General features: G+C 44.6%; 2 protein-coding genes and 1 pseudogene across 2 annotated transcripts in view; 2 read left to right on the top strand and 1 right to left on the bottom strand.

Moving 5' to 3' along the window:
• The window catches only part of LOC132710895 (uncharacterized), a 39207-nt pseudogene extending 20057 nt beyond the window's left edge, over positions 1–19150 (top strand).
• The window catches only part of LOC148115761 (uncharacterized), a 321967-nt gene that overhangs the window by 188939 nt on the left and 113410 nt on the right, over positions 1–19618 (bottom strand). The gene's annotated exons all lie outside the window — the stretch shown is intronic.
• LOC132710896 (uncharacterized) lies at positions 2703–12158 on the top strand. Its single transcript, XM_060688430.2, has 2 exons — positions 2703–2783; positions 4486–12158. The coding sequence occupies exon 2, from the start codon at positions 5021–5023 to the stop codon at positions 6206–6208; it is 1188 nt and encodes a 395-aa protein (XP_060544413.2). The 5' UTR covers positions 2703–2783; positions 4486–5020; the 3' UTR covers positions 6209–12158.

Genomic DNA, 19618 nt, shown 5'->3' with positions numbered 1-19618 from the left:
ATCCATTATTCCTTGTCTGGCCTTCAGGTGCTTTGGAAAATAGTTTGACCCCCTCCTCTCTGTAGCAGCCCCTCAAATATTGGAAGACTACTATCATGTCTCCCCTGCTCCTTCTCTTCACTACACTAGCCATGCCCAGTTTCCGTAATCGTTCTTCATCTGTTTTAGTCTCCAGTCCCCTAATCATCCTGGTTGCTCCCCTCTGCACTTTGAGTTTCAACATCTTTTATAGTGTGGTGACCAAAATTGGATGCAGTACTCCAGGTGTGGTCTTACTAGAGCTTTATAGAGTGGTATTAGTACCTCACTTGATCTTGATTGTATCCCTCTGTTAATGCAGTTCAGGATTGCTTTGGCTTTTTTAGCTGCCGCTGCACACTACTGGCTCATATTCAGCTGATTGTGCACTAAGACTCCAAGATCCCTCTCACAGTCACTGCTATTAAGCCTGGTTTCCCCCAGTATATGTGTGTACCTAAGTGTAAGACTTTACTTTTCTCTACATTGAATTTCATTTTGTTAGATAGGGCCCAGTGCTCAAGTCTGTCAAGATCCATCTAGATCTTGAGCCTATCTTCTAGAGTGTTAGCTATTCCTGCCAGCTTTATATCATCTGCAAATTTGGTGAGTTCCCCTTCTATTCCCTCATCTAAATCGTTTATGAAGATATTGAAGATTACTGGGCCTAAGAAGGAACCTTGTGGCACCCCCCTGCTTACTTCTCTCCATGTAGACTTACACCCATTAAGGACTACTCGTTGAGTACGGTTTGTCAGCCAGTTGCGAATCCATCTGGAGGTGAAGCTATCTATCCCACTTTTTTCTAACTTATGAAGAAGTAGGTTGTGGTCTATTCTGTCGAATGGCTTGCTGAAGTCTAAGTATATTATGTCCACAGGATTTTGCTTGTCTACTAATTTAGTCACTATGTTGAAGAATGAAATAAGATTGGTTTGGCATGATCTGTTTTTAAAAAACCTGTACTGGCTGCTAATTATTACTTTACTCGTTTCTAGGTGTTGGCAGATCTGTTTCTTTATTATCTTTTCCAGTATCTTCCCAGGAATTGATGTTAGGCTGATTGGTCTGTAGCTTTGGTCTGTTTTTTTCCCCTTCTTGAAGATGGGAACCACATTAGCTCTTTTCCAGTCCTTTGGTAGTTCCCTGGTGTTCCAGGATTTTTGAAAGATGTGGTGCAATGGTTCTGAGATGACATCTGCCAGCTCCTTTAGAACTCTGGGATGTAACCCATCAGGTCCTGGTGATTTGTATTCATCAAGATCAGACAGGTGTTCTCTTACTATTTTTTTGTGATTGGCAGCAGCCAAAATTACCAATACAATCCCAGGCTGCATTAATAGAGGGATAGTATTAAGATCACATGAAGTTATAGTACTGCTTCACAAAGCCTTAGTAAGACCGCACTTGGAATACTGGATCCAATTCTAGTCACCACAATATAAAAAGATATTGGGACTCTGGAAAGCATGCAGAGAAGAGCAACAAAGATGATTAGGGACTGGAAGCTAAAACATACAAAGAACAGTTACACAAATTGGGTATGTCTAGTCCAGGGGTGTCAAACTCGATTTCATTGAGGCCCACATCAGGGTTGTGTTTGACCTCTGGGGGCCGGAGTGGGCATGGCCAGGTTGGGCGTGGCCAGATCGATATCACTCACGTTGGGGGCGCCTCTGGTGGCCCAAGCGCTCTGCCAGAGAAAACTGGCTCCCAAGCTGTTTTTGGTTGCGATGGCTTCCTGCAAACCTCTTCCAGGAAAAAGCTCGGGAGGGCTGCATCCGGCCACCAGCCCTTGAGTTTGAGACCCCTCGTCTAGTCTAATGAAAAGGACAAGGGGAGGCATGATAGCAGTCTTCCAATATTTGAGTGGCTGCCACAAAGAGGAGGGTCTCAAGTTATCTTCCTAAACACTAGAAGGCAAGACATGGAACAATGGATGGAAACTAACGAAGGAAAGAAGCAACCTGGAAACTTAGTGTGAATTAATAAGTGCCTTCAGCTTGCCTTCAGAAGTTGTGGGTGCTTCATCACTGGAAGTTTTAAAAAATAGATTGGATAGTCACTTGTCTGAAATGGTAGAGTCTCCTGCTTGAGCAGGGAGTTGGAACAGAAGACCTCCATGGTCCCTTCCAACTCTATCCTGATTGATTGATTGATCTTGAAAGCTGCAGCCTTGAATTTGCTGTGGGAGCACCAGGAACAGGTCAATGGGTAGATTTTGTGGGGAGGAAGAAGTTCCAGTTTGGTGTAGTGGTGAAGGCACCAGGTTAGAGACAGAGAAACGCTCAGTTCCAGTCCCACCTGTTGAACTTTGGCCAGTCCTCTCAGCCCTTGGAAGCTGGAAATGGAGTGGGGGGGACCTTTCCCAAAAACCCTTCCAAAGGAAACTGCAAGGCCAGGCATCAAGACTGACCCAAAGGCACCAAAAACGAAGTAGCATCACGTTTCACTTTTTCACTTGGCTCAGTTGCAAAGTTCGGTTGCTGGGAATCGAAAACGACCTGCTGCAATGTAATCACAGGAAACCTCTTCCAAACGCCTTGGTGGAGATTGGAAAAGCGTGTTTTTCCACCTCCTGTCGCTAGATGGCGGTCAGGCAACACCTGTGCCTAGAAAGCCATCAACACTGCATTGCTAGAAAGGCTGGGAGGAGAGGAGAGGAGAGGCGCAGAGGAACTTCCTCTTCCGGATGACTGATGGGAGAAAGTTGGTGTACAGAGCGGCTTTTGTGCTGTTTCCATGGTGGAAGCAGCAGCTGGCAGGTGAGTGGAGGGCAGCAGGTGGGAGGAGAGTCCGGGAGCAACTTGGGCTGGAAGCGGAGAAGCAACTGGGCTGAAGCCTCTCAGCTGCGGCTGCTGCAGGTTCCTTCCCTCCCCAAATGGAAGCCCACTGGTGCTGCAGGCTGGGAAACTGGGGGCTGCAATTTCTGCTGGTGGGAAGCTTGAAAAAGCCTCTTTCAAGGGGAGGTTGGTTCTTTGGGAATGGCTTCCCTCCAGAGGTTGTGGCTGCTCCGTCCCTGGAGGGTTTTGAGGGGCGATTGGGCAGCCATTTGTTCTGGACGGAATAGGGTCTCCTGCCTGAACAGGGGATGGACTAGAAGACCTCCAAGGTCCCCCCAATTCAATTCTTCTCTTATGGGCCTGATGTTTTCTGGGCAACAAGATCGGATTTATGTGTCTCTGGTCTTTTTTGGGTTGTTCTTGTTTTGTTCTACTTCCATTTCTAGCTAACAAGTATGTGTTTCCTATTGGTGCCCCCCCAGGCTCCACTGTGCTTAACCCAGCACTTTTTAAAAAATAGCTTTTGAATGTTTTGACTGTTCAGGTGTATTTATTTATAAAATGTATTGGCCACCAACCTTACCGTGACATAACTGCGATTGACAGATATGGCTCAGTGAAATAAGAGACAGAGTCCAAGTGTGTGTGTGTGTGTGTGTTGATAAGCCAATGCATTTCTTCATCCTCCTAAGAAGGAAGGAACCCTGAGCGTAGTGAAAGGCAGATATTTATACATTTCTTTGCTTTCGCTTCATTACATAAGAGGCAGTTGGCACATGACAGAGAAGATATAGAAATTATAAAAATAGTCAAGTTTGCCTTCTGTGCTTTTGGTCATTGCACCGTCTGACTTTGGGCTGAATTTCCTTGAACGTCCACTCCTGGGAAGATTAGCAACTCTCTTGAATCCTTTACACTTGTGAATAATCTTCCGCACTGTAGAATGATGGGTTTTTAATTGTTTGGAAATGACCTTTTAAACCTTCCCAAATTGATTGGCAGCAACAATTTCTTCTCTAAGATCATTGCTGATTCTTTATTCTTTGGCATTGTGTTAAACACACAACTCAGTGTCAGGGATAGATGTAGTCATACTTGCTGATGATCAATTGATGAAGGGCATTTTATTAGCAGTACGTGGCTGCTACTTCCCCTCTTTATACTATGGAAGCAGTGAGAAATTTCCTAATGGTGAGAACAATTAACCAGCAGAACAGCTGGCCTTCAGAAGTTGTGGTGCTCCATCACTGGAGGCTTTTCAGAAGAGATGAGACAGCCATTTGTCTGAAATGATATAGGGTGACCTCCAAGGTCCCTTCCAATTCTGTTATTCTCTTCTGTTCTGTTGCGATGATATTTATGATACCCTGATAAGTAAAACCACAAGAAACCAAAGCAGGTGTAGTTTCTTTTTCAATTGATTGTATTTGAAAACAACCCTTTGCATTGCTAAGAATTTGTGATTGACTGAAGTCAACAATGGAATTTCATCATTGAATGGATATTCGAACTTGGATCTGGGTGGTCTTCCATGTCTCAATTGAATCATGATCAATGTAAGAGCTTATTGGAGCATTGTGGCATGTTTGCTTTTTCATTATAATGTAAACTTTTTTCTTCTTTTCTCATCTTCTGCAACCATTTTATGCACAATTAAAGATACACTTTTATTTGAATCTTATAGACAAAGAAGATGGCAATGAGCACTCTGGACAACTGAGGATAACAAACAACTTTGAATAGCAAAACAAGTCAGTCCAGAAATCAAAATATTTCCCATTTCCTTCAGAGAGTCCCCCAGCAGGTGAGAGAGAAATGAGAGAAAATCAAGAAGAGATTTCTAACTGGAAAAATAGAGTGTGAAATTAAAGCATACGTTACATGAAAAGTCAAGGGAGATTATTTTTCCATTCAGGAAAAGAGGGAAATATCTGGAAGTTACTGGGGAGGAAGCCACGTAGAGCAGACAGTGTTGCAGGCCTCGCTCTCGGAGGAAGAAAATCACCAGTAAATCAAAGCAGCACTAAAGGGATTATCCATATTTTTGACCACCTCAAGAATATTAGTTGTGGAAAAGCTCCATAGATGTTTCTGTTCTGGGAAAGATACAACTTGCAAATCACAGCTGATTATGCCAGAGGGGATCCATACTGGAGAAAAACCGTACAAATACTCTGAATGTGGCAAAAGCTTTGGTCAGAACAACTTGAGTTTCTTTCATGGATGGACCCACACAAGAGAGAAGCCCTACAAATGTTCCCAATGCAGTAAATGCTTTAGCAAGCATGGCAATGTGGACTCACACCAAGGAGAAACCCTTTGAATGTCCTGACTGTGGGAAAAGTTTCGTTCAGAATTCCAGCTTGGTTCAACACCAGAGGACTCACACAGTAGAGAAACCCTTTCAATGTCCTGATTGTGGGAAAAGTTTCAGTCAAAATTCCAATCTCATTGGCCACCAGAGGATTCACACAGGAGAGAAACCCTTTGAGTATCCTGATTGTGGGAAAAGTTTCAGTCGGAATGCCAACCTCATTGGCCACCAGAGGATTCACACAGGAGAGAAACCCTTTGAATGTCCTGACTGTGGGAAAAGTTTCAGTCAAAATTCCAACCTCATTGGCCACCAGAGGATTCACACAGGAGAGAAACCCTTTGAATGTCCTGACTGTGGGAAAAGTTTCAGTCAAAATTCCAACCTCATTGGCCACCACAGGATTCACACAGGAGAGAAACCCTTTGAATGTCCTGATTGTGGGAAAAGTTTCAGTCGGAATGCCAACCTCATTGGCCACCAGAGGACTCACACAGGAGAGAAACCCTTTGAATGTCCTGACTGTGGGAAAAGTTTCAGTCAAAATTCCAACCTCATTGGCCACCAGAGGATTCACACAGGAGTGAAACCCTTTGAATGTCCTGACTGTGGGAAATGTTTCAGTCAGAATTCCAGCCTGGTTCAACACCAAAGGATTCACACAGGAGTGAAACCCTTTGAATGTCCTGACTGTGGGAAAAGTTTCAGTCAGATTTCCAGCCTGGTTAAACACCAGAGGACTCACACAGGAGAGAAACCCTTTGAATGTCCTGATTGTGGGAAATGTTTCAGTGATAATTCCAGCTGGATTAGACACCAGAGAACTCACACAGGAGAGAAACCCTTTAAATGTCCTGATTGTGGGAAATGTTTCAGTGATAATTCCAGCTGGGTTAGACACCAGAGGACTCACACAGGAGAGAAACCATTTGAATGTCCTGATTGTGGGAAATGTTTCAGTGAAAATTCTAACTTGGTTAGACACCAGAGAACTCACACAGGAGAGAAACCATATGAGTGTCCAGACTGTGGGAAAGATTTCAGTACTAAGGATAGCCTTCTAAATCATACACACAGGGGAAAAACCATTTAAATGCCCCGAGTGTGTATGATGCTTCAGGAAACCTTCCAACCTTATCGTACACAAGAAAATCCACATGAGGCCCAAAGTGATGAGTGTAGACAGAGTTTGAATTTCATTTCTAATGTCACATTGTAAGTCCAGCTGAGAAATTGACTATTTAATTTGACTACAAAGAATTTGCCTGATTTTTTGTAGGCAAATATCTCATGATATTAGTCAGAAAGGAAGAAAGAAAAAATTGGAACATACTAGTTTGATAAAGGCTGTCTGGCCATCAGCAGCAGAAGTTGCTGAATATTTATTTTTGCAGAAATTGTGCAATTATGTAAAAATCTTTTTGGGTGTGTTCTTTGCATTTTTATCATGGTAGATGATAGAAATGCCACAGGCATAGTCCCAGCCTTTTTCTCCCTGGGTGCCCCCGAGATTTTCAGCCCCAGAATTCCCCCAGCCAGCATCTCTTTGGGATAGGAGCACTCAGACTATAGTTAGAGATTGTGGCTCCTCATATAATAGCAATAGGACTATCTAGACCCGCTCCAGTCCGGCTTCCGACCTAGGTACAGCACGGAAACGGCATTAGTCGCGTTGGTGGATGATCTCTGGAGGGCTCGGGATAGGGGTTGCTCCTCTATCCTGGTCCTGTTAGATCTCTCAGCGGCTTTTGATACCATTGACCATGGTATCATGTTGCACCGGTTGAAGGGGCTGGGGGTGGGGAGCACCATTCTGCGGTGGTTCTCCTCCTACCTCTCTGACCGGTGGCAATCTGTGTTGAGAGGGGGGCAGCAGTCGACCCCGAGGCGCCTTGCGTGTGGGGTGCCACAAGGGTCGGTCCTCTCGCCCCTTCTGTTCAACATTTATGTAAAGCCGCTGGGTGAGATCATCCGTGGCTTTGGGGTGGATTTCCATCAGTACGCTGACGATACTCAGCTGTACATCTCCACCCCAGGCCACCCCAACGATGCCCTTGAAGTGATGTCCCAGTGTTTTGGAATATTACGAAACCCATACTGATAAACAATTGGCCCTGGTATTCATGGATGCACATAAGGCCTTTGATCGTGTGAATTGGAGTTTTTTAATAGGTTTACTGCAACATATGCAATTTGGAGAAAGATTTATTCGGGCAATCCGTGCAATTTATTCGAAGCAGACTGCTAAAATTTCAACTAATGGTGATGTATCCAATCAAATTGATATTGAGAAAGGAACTAGACAAGGGTGTCCGCTTTCCCCGTTGCTATTTATTCTGTCATTAGAACCCTTATTGAGGGAAATTAGACGTAATATGGGGATAAAAGGTCTTTATATCCAAAATCAACAATATAAGGTGCAGGCTTACGCTGATGACTTAGTATTTATATTAGAAGATCCGTTGATATCGGGACCGTGTCTGACCCAGGAAATAGAAAAATATGGTAAGGTGGCGGGATTAAAAGTCAATAGGGAAAAAACTAAAATTATTGCCAAAAATTTAACAGTAAAGCAAGGGAAAGAATTAGAAGTGAATTTGGGGTTCCAAATTGTAAACAAACTAAAATACCTAGGCATTATTATATCAGCCAAATGCTCCACGATCAAAGAAGACAACTATCTGAACCTTCTCAAGAGAACAGGTCAGGATCTAGAGAAATGGAAGAGCATGCAGATATCCCTACTAGGTAGAATAGCAATTATAAAAACTTACATACTTCCAAAATTGATATACCTATTCTACACAGCACCAGTTAGACTGGATAACAATTTTTAAAAAAAATTAAATTCTTATGTCCTTAAATTCATTTGGCAAAATAAAAAACCCAGAATTAAACTTAAAATGCTTCAAGAACTTAAAGAAAGAGGAGGATTTGGTGTTCCAAAATGGGAATACTACTATCAGGCCGCAAATTTAGTCTGGATCAGGGATTGGATATTGCTGAGAAGAAGGAGGTTGTTGATTTTGGAAGGTGAGGGGTTACATCAAGGATGGCATTATTTTCTTTGGCAAAATAAAATCCCAAAGCACAGGTGTCTTGCAGGACATTATGTGAGGAATATTCTAATTGAGTCGTGGAGGAAAATTAAGGGTAAATTTTACTTTTCAGTCCCCTCCTGGCTGGTCCCACTCGAAGCTATAACGTATAGGCCTCTATATAACAAAGAAAATCACCTCTCTTACCGGGAACTTTTGGACCCCCATGGCAGTCTGAAAACAAGAAATGAGTTGGAGTTGCAGGGAAGACAACTGGATTGGTGGGCTTATGCCCAAATTTGCTCGAAATTTAAAAAAGATAGGAAACAAGTTAGTATTAATTTGAATCAGCATGATCTGGACAATATCATTCTAGGAAAAGAGAATAAAATGTTATCAAGGATATATAAACTTCTAATAGATTATTGGATAGGGGATGAAATAGTTAAAGACTCTATGATTGCCTGGGGGAGAAATATTGGTTATCCAATTGATTTGACCAAATGGGAAGAAATCTGGCTCAAACATATGAAACTCCTGTGGGCAACATCATATAAAGAAAATGTGTACAAGATGCTGTATAGATGGCACCTTCCACCTGCCCGTCTTTCTAAAATGTATTCAAATCTCTCACCAAACTGTTGGAAGTGCGGGGAGATCGGCACCTATTTCCACATGTGGTGGACCTGTCCCAGGACGAGGGAATTCTGGAAAACCATACAGGCATGGATTATGGAAATCACAGGTTATAACCTAATTCTGAAACCAGAGTACTATCTACTGAACATTAGGCCAGATAATATAGGCACTAATATATGGTGTCTGTGTGTATTTATCACCACCTCAGCAAGAATATGTTTCGCCCAACATTGGAAGGGGAAAGACCTGCCGGCTGAAGATTTGATTCTGGAGAAAACTTTGGATTATGCGGAAGCCGACAGACTGACTAAAGCATTGCGAGATCAAAAGGACTCCGTATATTTCCAATGTTGGGACAAATGGTATGTTTGGTTGAACAACAGACACCCAAAAAGTCAAGTATAACCAGGACTATGTTTAATATTTGTTAAATTTGACTGAAGCCTACATACCGTAGAAAGCGTAAATATCATGTAAAGTTTCTGTCGCGATCGTTTGTTTGACTATTTCTTTTTTGTTTGATGTACTGTTTTAAATAAATAAATTAAAAAAAAAAAAGAAGAAGAAGTGATGTCCCAGTGTCTGGAGGCCGTGTGGGCCTGGATGGGGAGAAACAGGCTCCGACTCAACCCTTCCAAGACCGAGTGGCTGTGGCTTCTGGCATCCTGATATAGCCAGCTGGTGCCATCGCTGGCTATCGGGAGCGAATCACTGGCCCCCACGGAGAGGGCTCGCAACTTAGGTGTCCTCCTGGATCCACGGCTGTCTTTAGAAGAGCACATGACGGCCGTGGCCAGGGGGGCTTTTTATCAGGTTCACCTGATACGCCAGTTGCGCCCCTTTCTGGATCGGGACTCCCTACGCACGGTCACTCAAGCACTCGCCACTTCCCGCCTGGACTACAGCAATGCTCTCTACATGGGGCTCCCCTTGGGGTGCACCCGGAGGCTACAGTTATTCCAGAATGCGGCCGCGCGGGGGATTATGGGAGCGACGAGGTGCTCACATATGACACCTCTCCTGCGCGAGCTGCACTGGCTTCCTGTGGTCTTCCGGGTGCGCTTCAAGGTGTTGGTGACCACCTTTAAAGCGCTCCATGGCTTAGGGCCGGGTTATCTGCGAGACCGCCTTCTGCCGCCAATAGCCTCCCACCGACCGGTTCGCTCGCACAGAGAGGGCCTCCTCAGGGTGCCGTCGGCCAGACAGTGTCGGCTGGCGACCCCCAGGGGGAGAGCCTTCTCTGTGACAGCACCCGCCCTCTGGAATGACCTACCCCCTGAGATACGCACGATATCAGACCTCTGGACTTTTCGTTGGGCCCTGAAAACACACCTATTCCATCTAGCTGGGCTGGCTTGATCCCATCCTCTCAGTTTTAATTGAATTTAGTTTTAATTGGGTTGTTTTTAATATGTTGGGCCGAAATTATTTAATTGTTTTTTAAATTGTTTTTAAATTTTATATACAATGTTTTATCTTGGTTGTACTCCGCCCTGAGTCCCGCAGGAGAAGGGCGGTATAGAAATAAAATTATAATAATAAAAATAATAATTATAGGACCTTGACTTATTTACTGCTTCACATTGCTTTATAGCTCTCTCTAAGTGGTTTACATAGTCAGAATATTGCCCCCAACAATCTGGGTCCTCATTTTACCGACCTCGGAAGGATAGAAAGCAAAGTCAACCTTGAGCCGGTGGGAATTGAGCTGCCAAACTGCGCCACCATGGCTCTTATGAGGAGAAAGTGAGCGTAGAGTGGAGGGATTCAAAGTTCATCTTTTCCTAACTGTTCCAGGAATTCAGCGCACGAAGCATGTCTGTTCAGATTGTGTCAAGAATGAGGCACGCAAGTGGAAGAAACCACATGAATAGCAAATATTTTGGGGGAGTTTGGGGCAGTGACAAAACCAGTGTAAAATTTCAGATGTAAAGGCTGTTCTGCCCTGCAGGTGACCTTCATGAAGAGCTGTAGAAATACTGAGTTGAGGAGAAAAGGGATTGTGGTTTTCAGCACAGGATCTCCAGGTTTATTCACAACTCCTGCTGTGATCTCCTTTGTTTTTAGGGGCCTCCTTGTTAAGACTTTGACAGCTGGGGCCTGAGAGCAGCACCAAGGGACTGATACTTTTGTGGTTCTCCCCTCTTGGTGGGGAGATGTGAGAAAAAAGTTGTACAGTAGATAATCAAGCAAAATTAAATAAAGCCAACCTAAGAGTCAGAGCGGATGGTCTATAGAGCGAGGTCAAAAGCCATAAGTCCCTACTCAGACGAACAGTCCATTTCCTCAGAATTAAAAGTTGAAGCTCAGATTGAAAGGTGGAAAGTAGGTGTTATGTGGAAGATACTGGATCTTGAAAGCTGCAGCCTTGAATTTAGGGCTGGAGTAGCAGGAACAGCTGCATGGATAGATTTTTTGGGGAGGAAGAAAGCCCAGTTTGGTGGTCACCAGGCTACAGCCTGAGAGACGCTCATTTCCGGTCCTGCTTTAGGCACAAAGCCATCTCAGAGGCCTTGGCCTGTCCCGTCCTCTCAGGTCTTTGAAGGGAAATCTGCTTACAAAAAATCTTGCCAAGGAAACTGCAGAGAAACGGGAGTGCAGGATAACTCCCCAAAACCTACTTTTGCAACTTTGGAGAGTGAAGCCTGACCTACTTAGCTTCCCAAGATTATGTTGTGCCATAAATATTTATGAAGTTCTTGTTTGTATGCACAGCTGCTAAATTATATCCAGCTTCATCCTATGAATAGAATAATGAAACCTGGAACAGTAACAATAACACCCACCTTCCAAACCACATCTAGATAGGAGAGATTCTTTCTGTCTGCATCCTTTGGGCAAAAGACTTGGAGGGCAATACTTTGCAAAAAGCTGACGTATAGATTTTGCACTTTCTTAGGGATGACTCAGTGGAGATCAAAACCTCTCTACATCCCCCAAACTTTATGACTGATTTCCTGTGTCTGCCAAGGATTTAAGACCCAGGAGAATCAGTGGGTCAGAGGCTCAAAGGGAGCCAGCTTCATTCCTGCTGCCCAGAGATGCTTCCAAGCACACCCATCCTAAATGCCTTGTGCGTCTGTAACTTTGCATACACAGAAGTCTCCATTAGGTCAAAGTGAGAAAGTCACATACCCAGCAGGGCTAGAAAAGGGGGTTTAAGAAGAGGAGATGACTGTCTGTATATGGTAAGAGAAATGTTTCCAAAAGGCATTTCCAAGGGCTGGAAAAAAGATTGGTAATACAGATGTTCATGCAACAATGTACCACTCTTTGTTTGATACCCATTCCTTTTTTACATTCAAAATATTAATCTAATAAAATATACAAAATCCTTGCCAAGGAAACTGCAAGGCCAGGCATCAAGACTGACTCTTTGTTTCATACACATTCCTTTTTTTAATTAGAAAATTTAATGTAATAAAATATATAAATCAAACAAAAACAAAGAATGGATAGAGAGAAGCAGGAAAGGAATCGGAAAAAGAAAAATATAATTGCACCTTCCTCCTTTTTCTCTGTTGAGAAATTGTCATCACGCATTCTTATATAGAAATTATCTCTGCTCAGTTGACCAGAATAAAAACTGCAAGGCCAGGCATCAAGACTGACCCAAAGGCACCAAAACCGAAGTAGCATCACGTTTCACTTTTTCACTTGGCTCAGTTGCAAAGGTCGGTTGCTGGGAATCGAAAACGACCTGCTGCAATGTAATCACAGGAAACCTCTTCCAAACGCCTTGGTGGAGATTGGAAAAGCGTGTTTTTCCACCTCCTGTCGCTAGATGGCGGTCAGGCAACGTCTGTGCCTAGAAAGCCATCAACACTGCATTGCTAGAAAGGATGGGAGGAGAGGAGAGGAGAGGCGCAGAGGAACTTCCTCTTCCGGATGGCTGATGGGAGGAAGTTGGTGTGCAGAGCGGCTTTTGTGCTGTTTCCATGGTGGAAGCAGCAGCTGGCAGGTGAGTGGAGGGCTGCAGGTGGGAGGAGAGTCCGGGAGCAACTTGGGCTGGAAGCGGAGAAGCAACTGGGCTGAAGCCTCTCAGCTGCGGCTGCTGCAGGTTCCTTCCCTCCCCAAATGGAAGCCCACTGGTGCTGCAGGCTGGGAAACTGGGGGCTGCAATTTCTGCTGGTGGGGAGCTTGAAAAAGCCTCTTTCAAGGGGAGGTTGGTTCTTTGGGAATGGCTTCCCTCCAGAGGTTGTGGCTGCTCCGTCCCTGGAGGGTTTTGAGGGGAGATTGGGCAGCCATTTGTTCTGGACGGAATAGGGTCTCCTGGCTGAACAGGGGATGGACTAGAAGACCTCCAAGGTCCCCCAACTCAATTCTTCTCTTGTGGACCTGATGTTTTCTGGGCAACAAGATCGGATTTATTTGCCTCTGGTCTTTTTTGGGTTGTTCTTGTTTTGTTCTACTTCCATTTCTAGTTAACAAGTATGTGTTTCCTATTGGTGCCCCCCCAGGCTCCACTGTGCTTAACCCAGCACTTTTTAAAAAATAGCTATTGAATGTTTTGACTGTTCAGGTGTATTTATTTATAAAATGTATTGGCCACCAACCTTACCGTGACATAACTGCGATTGACAGATATGGCTCAGTGAAATAAGAGACAGAGTCCAAGTGTGTGTGTGTGTGTGTGTGTGTTGATAAGCCAATGCATTTCTTCATCCTCCTAAGAAGGAAGGAACCCTGAGCGTAGTGAAAGGCAGATATTTATACATTTCTTTGCTTTCGCTTCATTACATAAGAGGCAGTTGGCACATGACAGAGAAGATATAGAAATTATAAAAATAGTCAAGTTTGCCTTCTGTGGTTTTGGTCACGTGCTAACCCATAGGCTTGTGTTTCCTATGAAATTTTCCATGGCTTCAAAAGCCTTTTGAGGCCTGAACTTCAGCCTTGCCATCTCAACATATGAGCAATCATCCAATTCATCCAATTTCTGATTAACAATAGCTCAGAAGGTTTCAGATGTTTTTCAGACTTCAAAGACATGTATTATCTTCATATTGTAGGTGTGTATATTTTTATTTCTAAATGTACATACCTGCAAATGTATAATCTATCCCCAGGACCTCCAGATAAACAGTCATGTGACTGGCTTCCCGGGAGGTTACACGAGGCTGGCTCCAGGGCGTCATTAATGCTTTGTTGAGTGAGGGTTACTTCCCCGCTGCCTTGAAAGAGGCGGTGGTGAGGCCTCTCCTCAAGAAGCCGTCCCTGGATCCGGCAATATTGGCCAACTATCGTCCTGTCTCCAACCTTCGCTTCATGGCGAAGGTTGTTGAGAGTGTGGTCGCGCGACAGTTTCCACAATTCCTGGAGGAAACATCTTATCTAGATCCATTCCAGTCGGGTTTCAGGTCTGGGCACAGCACGGAAACGGCATTGGTCGCGTTGGTTGATGATCTCTGGAGGGCTCGGGACAGGGGTTGCTCCTCTGTTCTGGTCCTGTTAGACCTCTCAGCGGCTTTTGATACCATCGACCATGGTATCATGCTGCACCGGCTGGAAGAGTTGGGGGTGGGAGGCACCGTATTGCGGTGGTTCTCCTCCTTTCTCTCCGACCGGTCGCAGTTTGTGTTGGCAGGGGGGCAGAGGTCGACCTCAAGGCCTCTTATATGTGGAGTGCCTCAGGGGTCGGTCCTCTCGCCCCTCCTGTTCAACATTTATGTGAAGCCGCTGGGCGAGATCATCCGTGGCTTTGGGGTGAGATACCACCAGTACGCTGATGACACCCAGCTGTACATCTCCACCCCAGGCCACCCCAACGATGCCCTTGAAGTGATGTCTCAGTGCCTGGAGGCTGTGCGGATCTGGATGGGGAGGAACAGGCTCAGACTCAACCCTTCCAAGACTGAGTGGCTGTGGCTCCCGGCATCCCGATATAGTCAGTTGACTCCATCATTGACTATTGGGGGCGAGTCCTCGGCCCCCACAGAAAGGGCTCGCAATCTGGGAGTCCTCCTGGATATGCAGCTGTCCTTGGAGGAACATCTGACGGCTGTAACCAGGGGGACCTTTTATCAGGTTCGCCTGATTCGCCAGTTGCGGCCCTTTCTTGATCGGGATTCCCTGTGCACAGTCACTCACGCCCTCGTCACCTCTCGCCTTGACTACTGCAATGCTCTCTACATGGGGCTCCCCTTGAGGGGCACCCGGAGGCTCCAGCTGGTCCAGAACGCAGCAGCGCGGGTAGTGATGGGAGCAGCATGGTGCTCCCATGTAACACCGCTCCTGCGCGAGCTGCACTGGCTCCCGGTGGTCTTCCGGGTGCGCTTCAAGGTGTTGGTTATCACCTTTAAAGCGCTCCATGGCATAGGGCCTAGCTATCTTCGAGACCGCCTGCTGCTACCGACGACCTCCCATCGACCCGTGCGCTCCCACAGAGAGGGCCTCCTCAGGGTGCCATCAGCCAAACAATGTAGGCTGGTGACCCCCAGGGGGAGAGCCTTCTCTGTGGGGGCACCTACCCTCTGGAATCAGCTGCCCCAGAGATAAGGAGAATCCAAGACCTCAGTGCCTTCCGCCGTGCCCTTAAAACCCACTTTTTCCAGCAAGCCGGGCTGGCTTAGGAAGAAATTTTTAAAAATTTTTAAATGTTTAATTGGTTTGTGGTTTTTTTAAATTTTGGGCCAAATTTATATAGATTTTAATTGTTTTTAATATTTGTATTTCATGTTTTTAATTCTGGCTGTGCACCGCCCTGAGTCCTCAGGGAGAAGGGCGGTATATAAATTGAAAAATAAAATAAATAAAATAAATCATTGAATGGATATTCGAACTTGGATCTGGGTGGTCTTCCATGTGTCAATTGAATCATGATCAATGTAAGAGCTTATTGGAGCATTGTGGCATGTTTGCTTTTTCATTATAATGTAAACTTTTTTCTTCTTTTCTCATCTTCTGCAACCATTTTATGCACAATTAAAGATACACTTTTATTTGAATCTTATAGACAAAGAAGATGGCAATGAGCACTCTGGACAACTGAGGATAACAAACAACTTTGAATAGCAAAACAAGTCAGTCCAGAAATCAAAATATTTCCCATTTCCTTCAGAGAGTCCCCCAGCAGGTGAGAGAGAAATGAGAGAAAATCAAGAAGAGATTTCTAACTGGAAAAATAGAGTGTGAAATTAAAGCATACATTGCATGAAAAGTCAAGGGAGATTATTTTTCCATTCAGGAAAAGAGGGAAATATCTGGAAGTTACTGGGGAGGAAGCCACGTAGAGCAGACAGTGTTGCAGGCCTCGCTCTCGGAGGAAGAAAATCACCAGTAAATCAAAGCAGCACTAAAGGCATTATCCATATTTTTGACCACCTCAAGAATATTAGTTGTGGAAAAGCTCCATAGACGTTTCTGTTCTGGGAAAGATATAACTTGCAAATCACAGCTGATTATGCCAGAGGGGATCCAGACTGGAGAAAAATCGTACAAATACTCTGAATGTGGCAAAAGCTTTAGTCAGAACAACTTCATTTTCTTTCATGGAAGGACCCACACAAGAGGGAAGCCCTACAAATGTTCCCAATGCGGTAAATGCTTTAGCAAGCATGGCAACGTGGACTCACACCAAGGAGAAACCCTTTAAATGTCCTGACTGTGGGAAAAGTTTCAGTCAAAATTCCAACCTCATTGGCCACCAGAGGATTCACACAGGAGAGAAACCCTTTGAACATCCTGACTGTGGGAAAAGTTTCAGTCATAATTCCAGCCTGGTTCAACACCAGAGGATTCATATAGGAGTGAAACTCTTTGAATGTCCTGATTGTGGGAAATGTTTCAGTCAAAATTCCAGCCTGATTAAACACCAGAGGACTCACACAGGAGAGAAACCCTTTGAATGTCCTGATTGTGGGAAAAGTTTCAGTCAGAATTCCAGCCTGGTTCAACACCAGAGGATTCACACAGGAGTGAAACCATTTGAATGTCTTGATTGTGGGAAAAGTTTCAGTCAGAATTCCAAGCTCATTGGCCACCAGAGGACTCACACAGGAGAGAAACCCTTTGAATGTCCTGACTGTGGGAAAAGTTTCAGTCTAAATACCAACCTCATTGACCACCAGAGGACTCACACAGGAGAGAAACCCTTTGAATGTCCTGATTGTGGGAAAAGTTTCAGTCAGAATTCCAGCCTGGTTAAACACCAGAGGACTCACACAGGAGAGAAACCCTTTGAATGTCCTGATTGTGGGAAAAGTTTCAGTCAGAATACCAGTCTGGTTCAACACCAAAGGATTCACACAGGAGAGAAACCGTTTGAATGTCCTGACTGTGGGAAAAGTTTCAGTCAGAATTCCAGTATGGTTAAACACCAGGGGACTCACACAGGAGAAAAACCCTTTGAATGTCCTGATTGTGGGAAAAGTTTCAGTCGGAAGTACAACCTCATTGGCCACCAGAGGACTCACACAGGAGAGAAACCCTTTGAATGTCCTGATTGTGGGAAAAGTTTCAGTCGGAAGTACAACCTCATTGGCCACCAGAGGATTCACACAGGGGAGAAACCCTTTGAATGTCCTGATTGTGGGAAAAGTTTCAGTCATAATTCCAGCCTGGTTAAACACCAGAGGATTCACATAGGAGTGAAACCCTTTGAATGCCCTGATTGTGGGAAATGTTTCAGTGATGATTCCAGCTGGATTAGACACCAGATAACTCACACAGGAGAGAAACTATTTGAATGTCCTGATTATGGGAAATGTTTCGATTAGAATTCCAGCTTGGTTCAACACCAGAGGATTCACTCAGGAGAGAAACCGTTTGAATGTCCTGACTGTGGGAAAAGTTTCAGTTGAAATTCCACCCTCATTGGCCACAAGAGGATTCACACAGGAGAGAAACCCTTTGAATGTCCTGACTGTGGGAAATGTTTCAGTCAGAATTCCAGCTAGGTTAAACACCAGAGGAATCATACAGGAGAGAAACCCTTTAAATGTCCTGATTGTGGGAAGTGTTTCAGTGATAATTCCAGCTGGATTAGACACCAGATAACTCACACAGGAGAGAAACCATTTGAATGTCCTGATTGTGGGAAATGTTTCAGTGAAATTTCTAGCTTGGTTAGACACCAGAGAACTCACACAGGAGAGAAACCATATGAGTGTCCAGACTGTGGGAAAGATTTCAGTACTAAGGATAGCCTTCTAAATCATACACACAGGGGAAAAACCATTTAAATGCCCCGAGTGTGCATGATGCTTCAGGAAACCTTCCAACCTTATCGTACACAAGAAAATCCACATGAGGCCCAAAGTGATGAGTGTAGACAGAGTTTGAATTTCATTTCTAATGTCACCTTGTAAGTCCAGCTGAGAAATTGACCATTTAATTTGACTACAAAGAATTTGCCTGATTTTTTGTAGGCAAATATCTCATGATATTAGTCAGAAAGGAAGAAAGAAAAAATTGGAACATACTAGTTTGATAAAGGCTGTCTGGCCATCAGCAGCAGAAGTTGCTGAATATTTATTTTTGCAGAAATTGTGCAATTATGTAAAAATCTTTTTGGGAGTGTTCTTTGCATTTTTATCATGGTAGATGATAGAAATGCCAGAGGCATAGTCCCAGCCTTTTTCTCCCTGGGTGCCCCCGAGATTTTCAGCCCCAGAATTCCCCCAGCCAGCATCTCTTTGGGATAGGAGCACCCAGACTATAGTTAAGAGATTGTGGCTCCTCATATAATAGCAATAGCACCTTGACTTATTTACCGCTTCACAGTGCTTTATAGCCCTCTCTGAGTGGTTTACATAGTCAGCATATTGTCCCCAACAATCTGGGTCCTCAGTTTACCCACTTCGGAAGGATAGAAAGCCAAGTCAACCTTGAGCCGGTGGGAATTGAGCTGCCAAACTGCGCCACCATGGCTCTTATGAGGAGAAAGTGAGCGTAGAGTGGAGGGATTCAAAGTTCATCTTTTCCTAACTGTTCCAGGAATTCAGCGCACGAAGCATGTCTGTTCAGATTGTGTCAAGAATGAGGCATGCAAATGGAAGAAACCACATAAATAGCAAATATTTTGGGGGAGTTTGGGGCAGTGACAAAACCAGTGTAAAATTTCAGATGTAAAGGCTGTTCTGCCCTGCAGGTGACCTTCATGAAGAAGAGCTGTAGAAATAGTTGAGGAGAAAAGGGATTGTGGTTTTCAGCACAGGGTCTCCAGGTTTATTCACAACTCCTGCTGTGATCTACTTTGTTTTTAGGGGCCTCCTTGTTAAGACTTTGACAGCTGGGGCCTGAGAGCAGCACCAAGGGACTGATACTTTTGTGGTTCTCCCCTCTTGGTGGGGAGATGTGAGAAAAAAATTGTACAGTAGATAATCAAGCAAAATTAAATAAAGCCAACCTAAGAGTCAGAGCGGATGGTCTATAGAGCGAGGTCAAAAGCCATAAGTCCCTACTCAGACGAACAGTCCATTTCCTCAGAACCAAACTTTGAAGCTCAGATTGAAAGGTGGAAAGTAGGTGTTATATTTGGAAGATACTGGATCTTAAAAACTGCAGCCTTGAATTTGGGGCTGGAGTAGCAGGAACAGCTGTATGGATAGATTTTTTGGGGAGGAAGAAAGCCCAGTTTGGTGGTCACCAGGCTACAGCCTGAGAGACGCTCATTTCCGGTCCTGCTTTAGGCACAAAGCCATCTCAGAGGCCTTGGCCTGTCCCGTCCGCTCAGGTCTTTGAAGGGAAATCTGCTTACAAAAAACCTTGCCAAGGAAACTGCAGAGAAACGGGAGTGCAGGATAACTCCCCAAAACCTACTTTTGCAACTTTGGAGAGTGAAGCCTGACCTACTTAGCTTCCCAAGATTAGGGACGTGTTGTGCC

This window comes from Pantherophis guttatus, chromosome 2, assembly GCF_059756535.1.
Source record: "Pantherophis guttatus breed Tessera chromosome 2, ASM5975653v1, whole genome shotgun sequence".
Classification (NCBI taxonomy): Eukaryota; Metazoa; Chordata; class Lepidosauria; order Squamata; family Colubridae; genus Pantherophis; species Pantherophis guttatus.
Note: the sequence above shows the minus strand (reverse complement) of the source record. Positions and strands in the feature narration are given on the sequence as shown.

What these genes read in the sequence shown, in the direction of transcription:
- LOC132710896 (XM_060688430.2), top strand. Translation starts at nt 5,021, where the DNA reads ATGGATGGACCCACACAAGAGAGAAGCCCTACAAATGTTCCCAATGCA.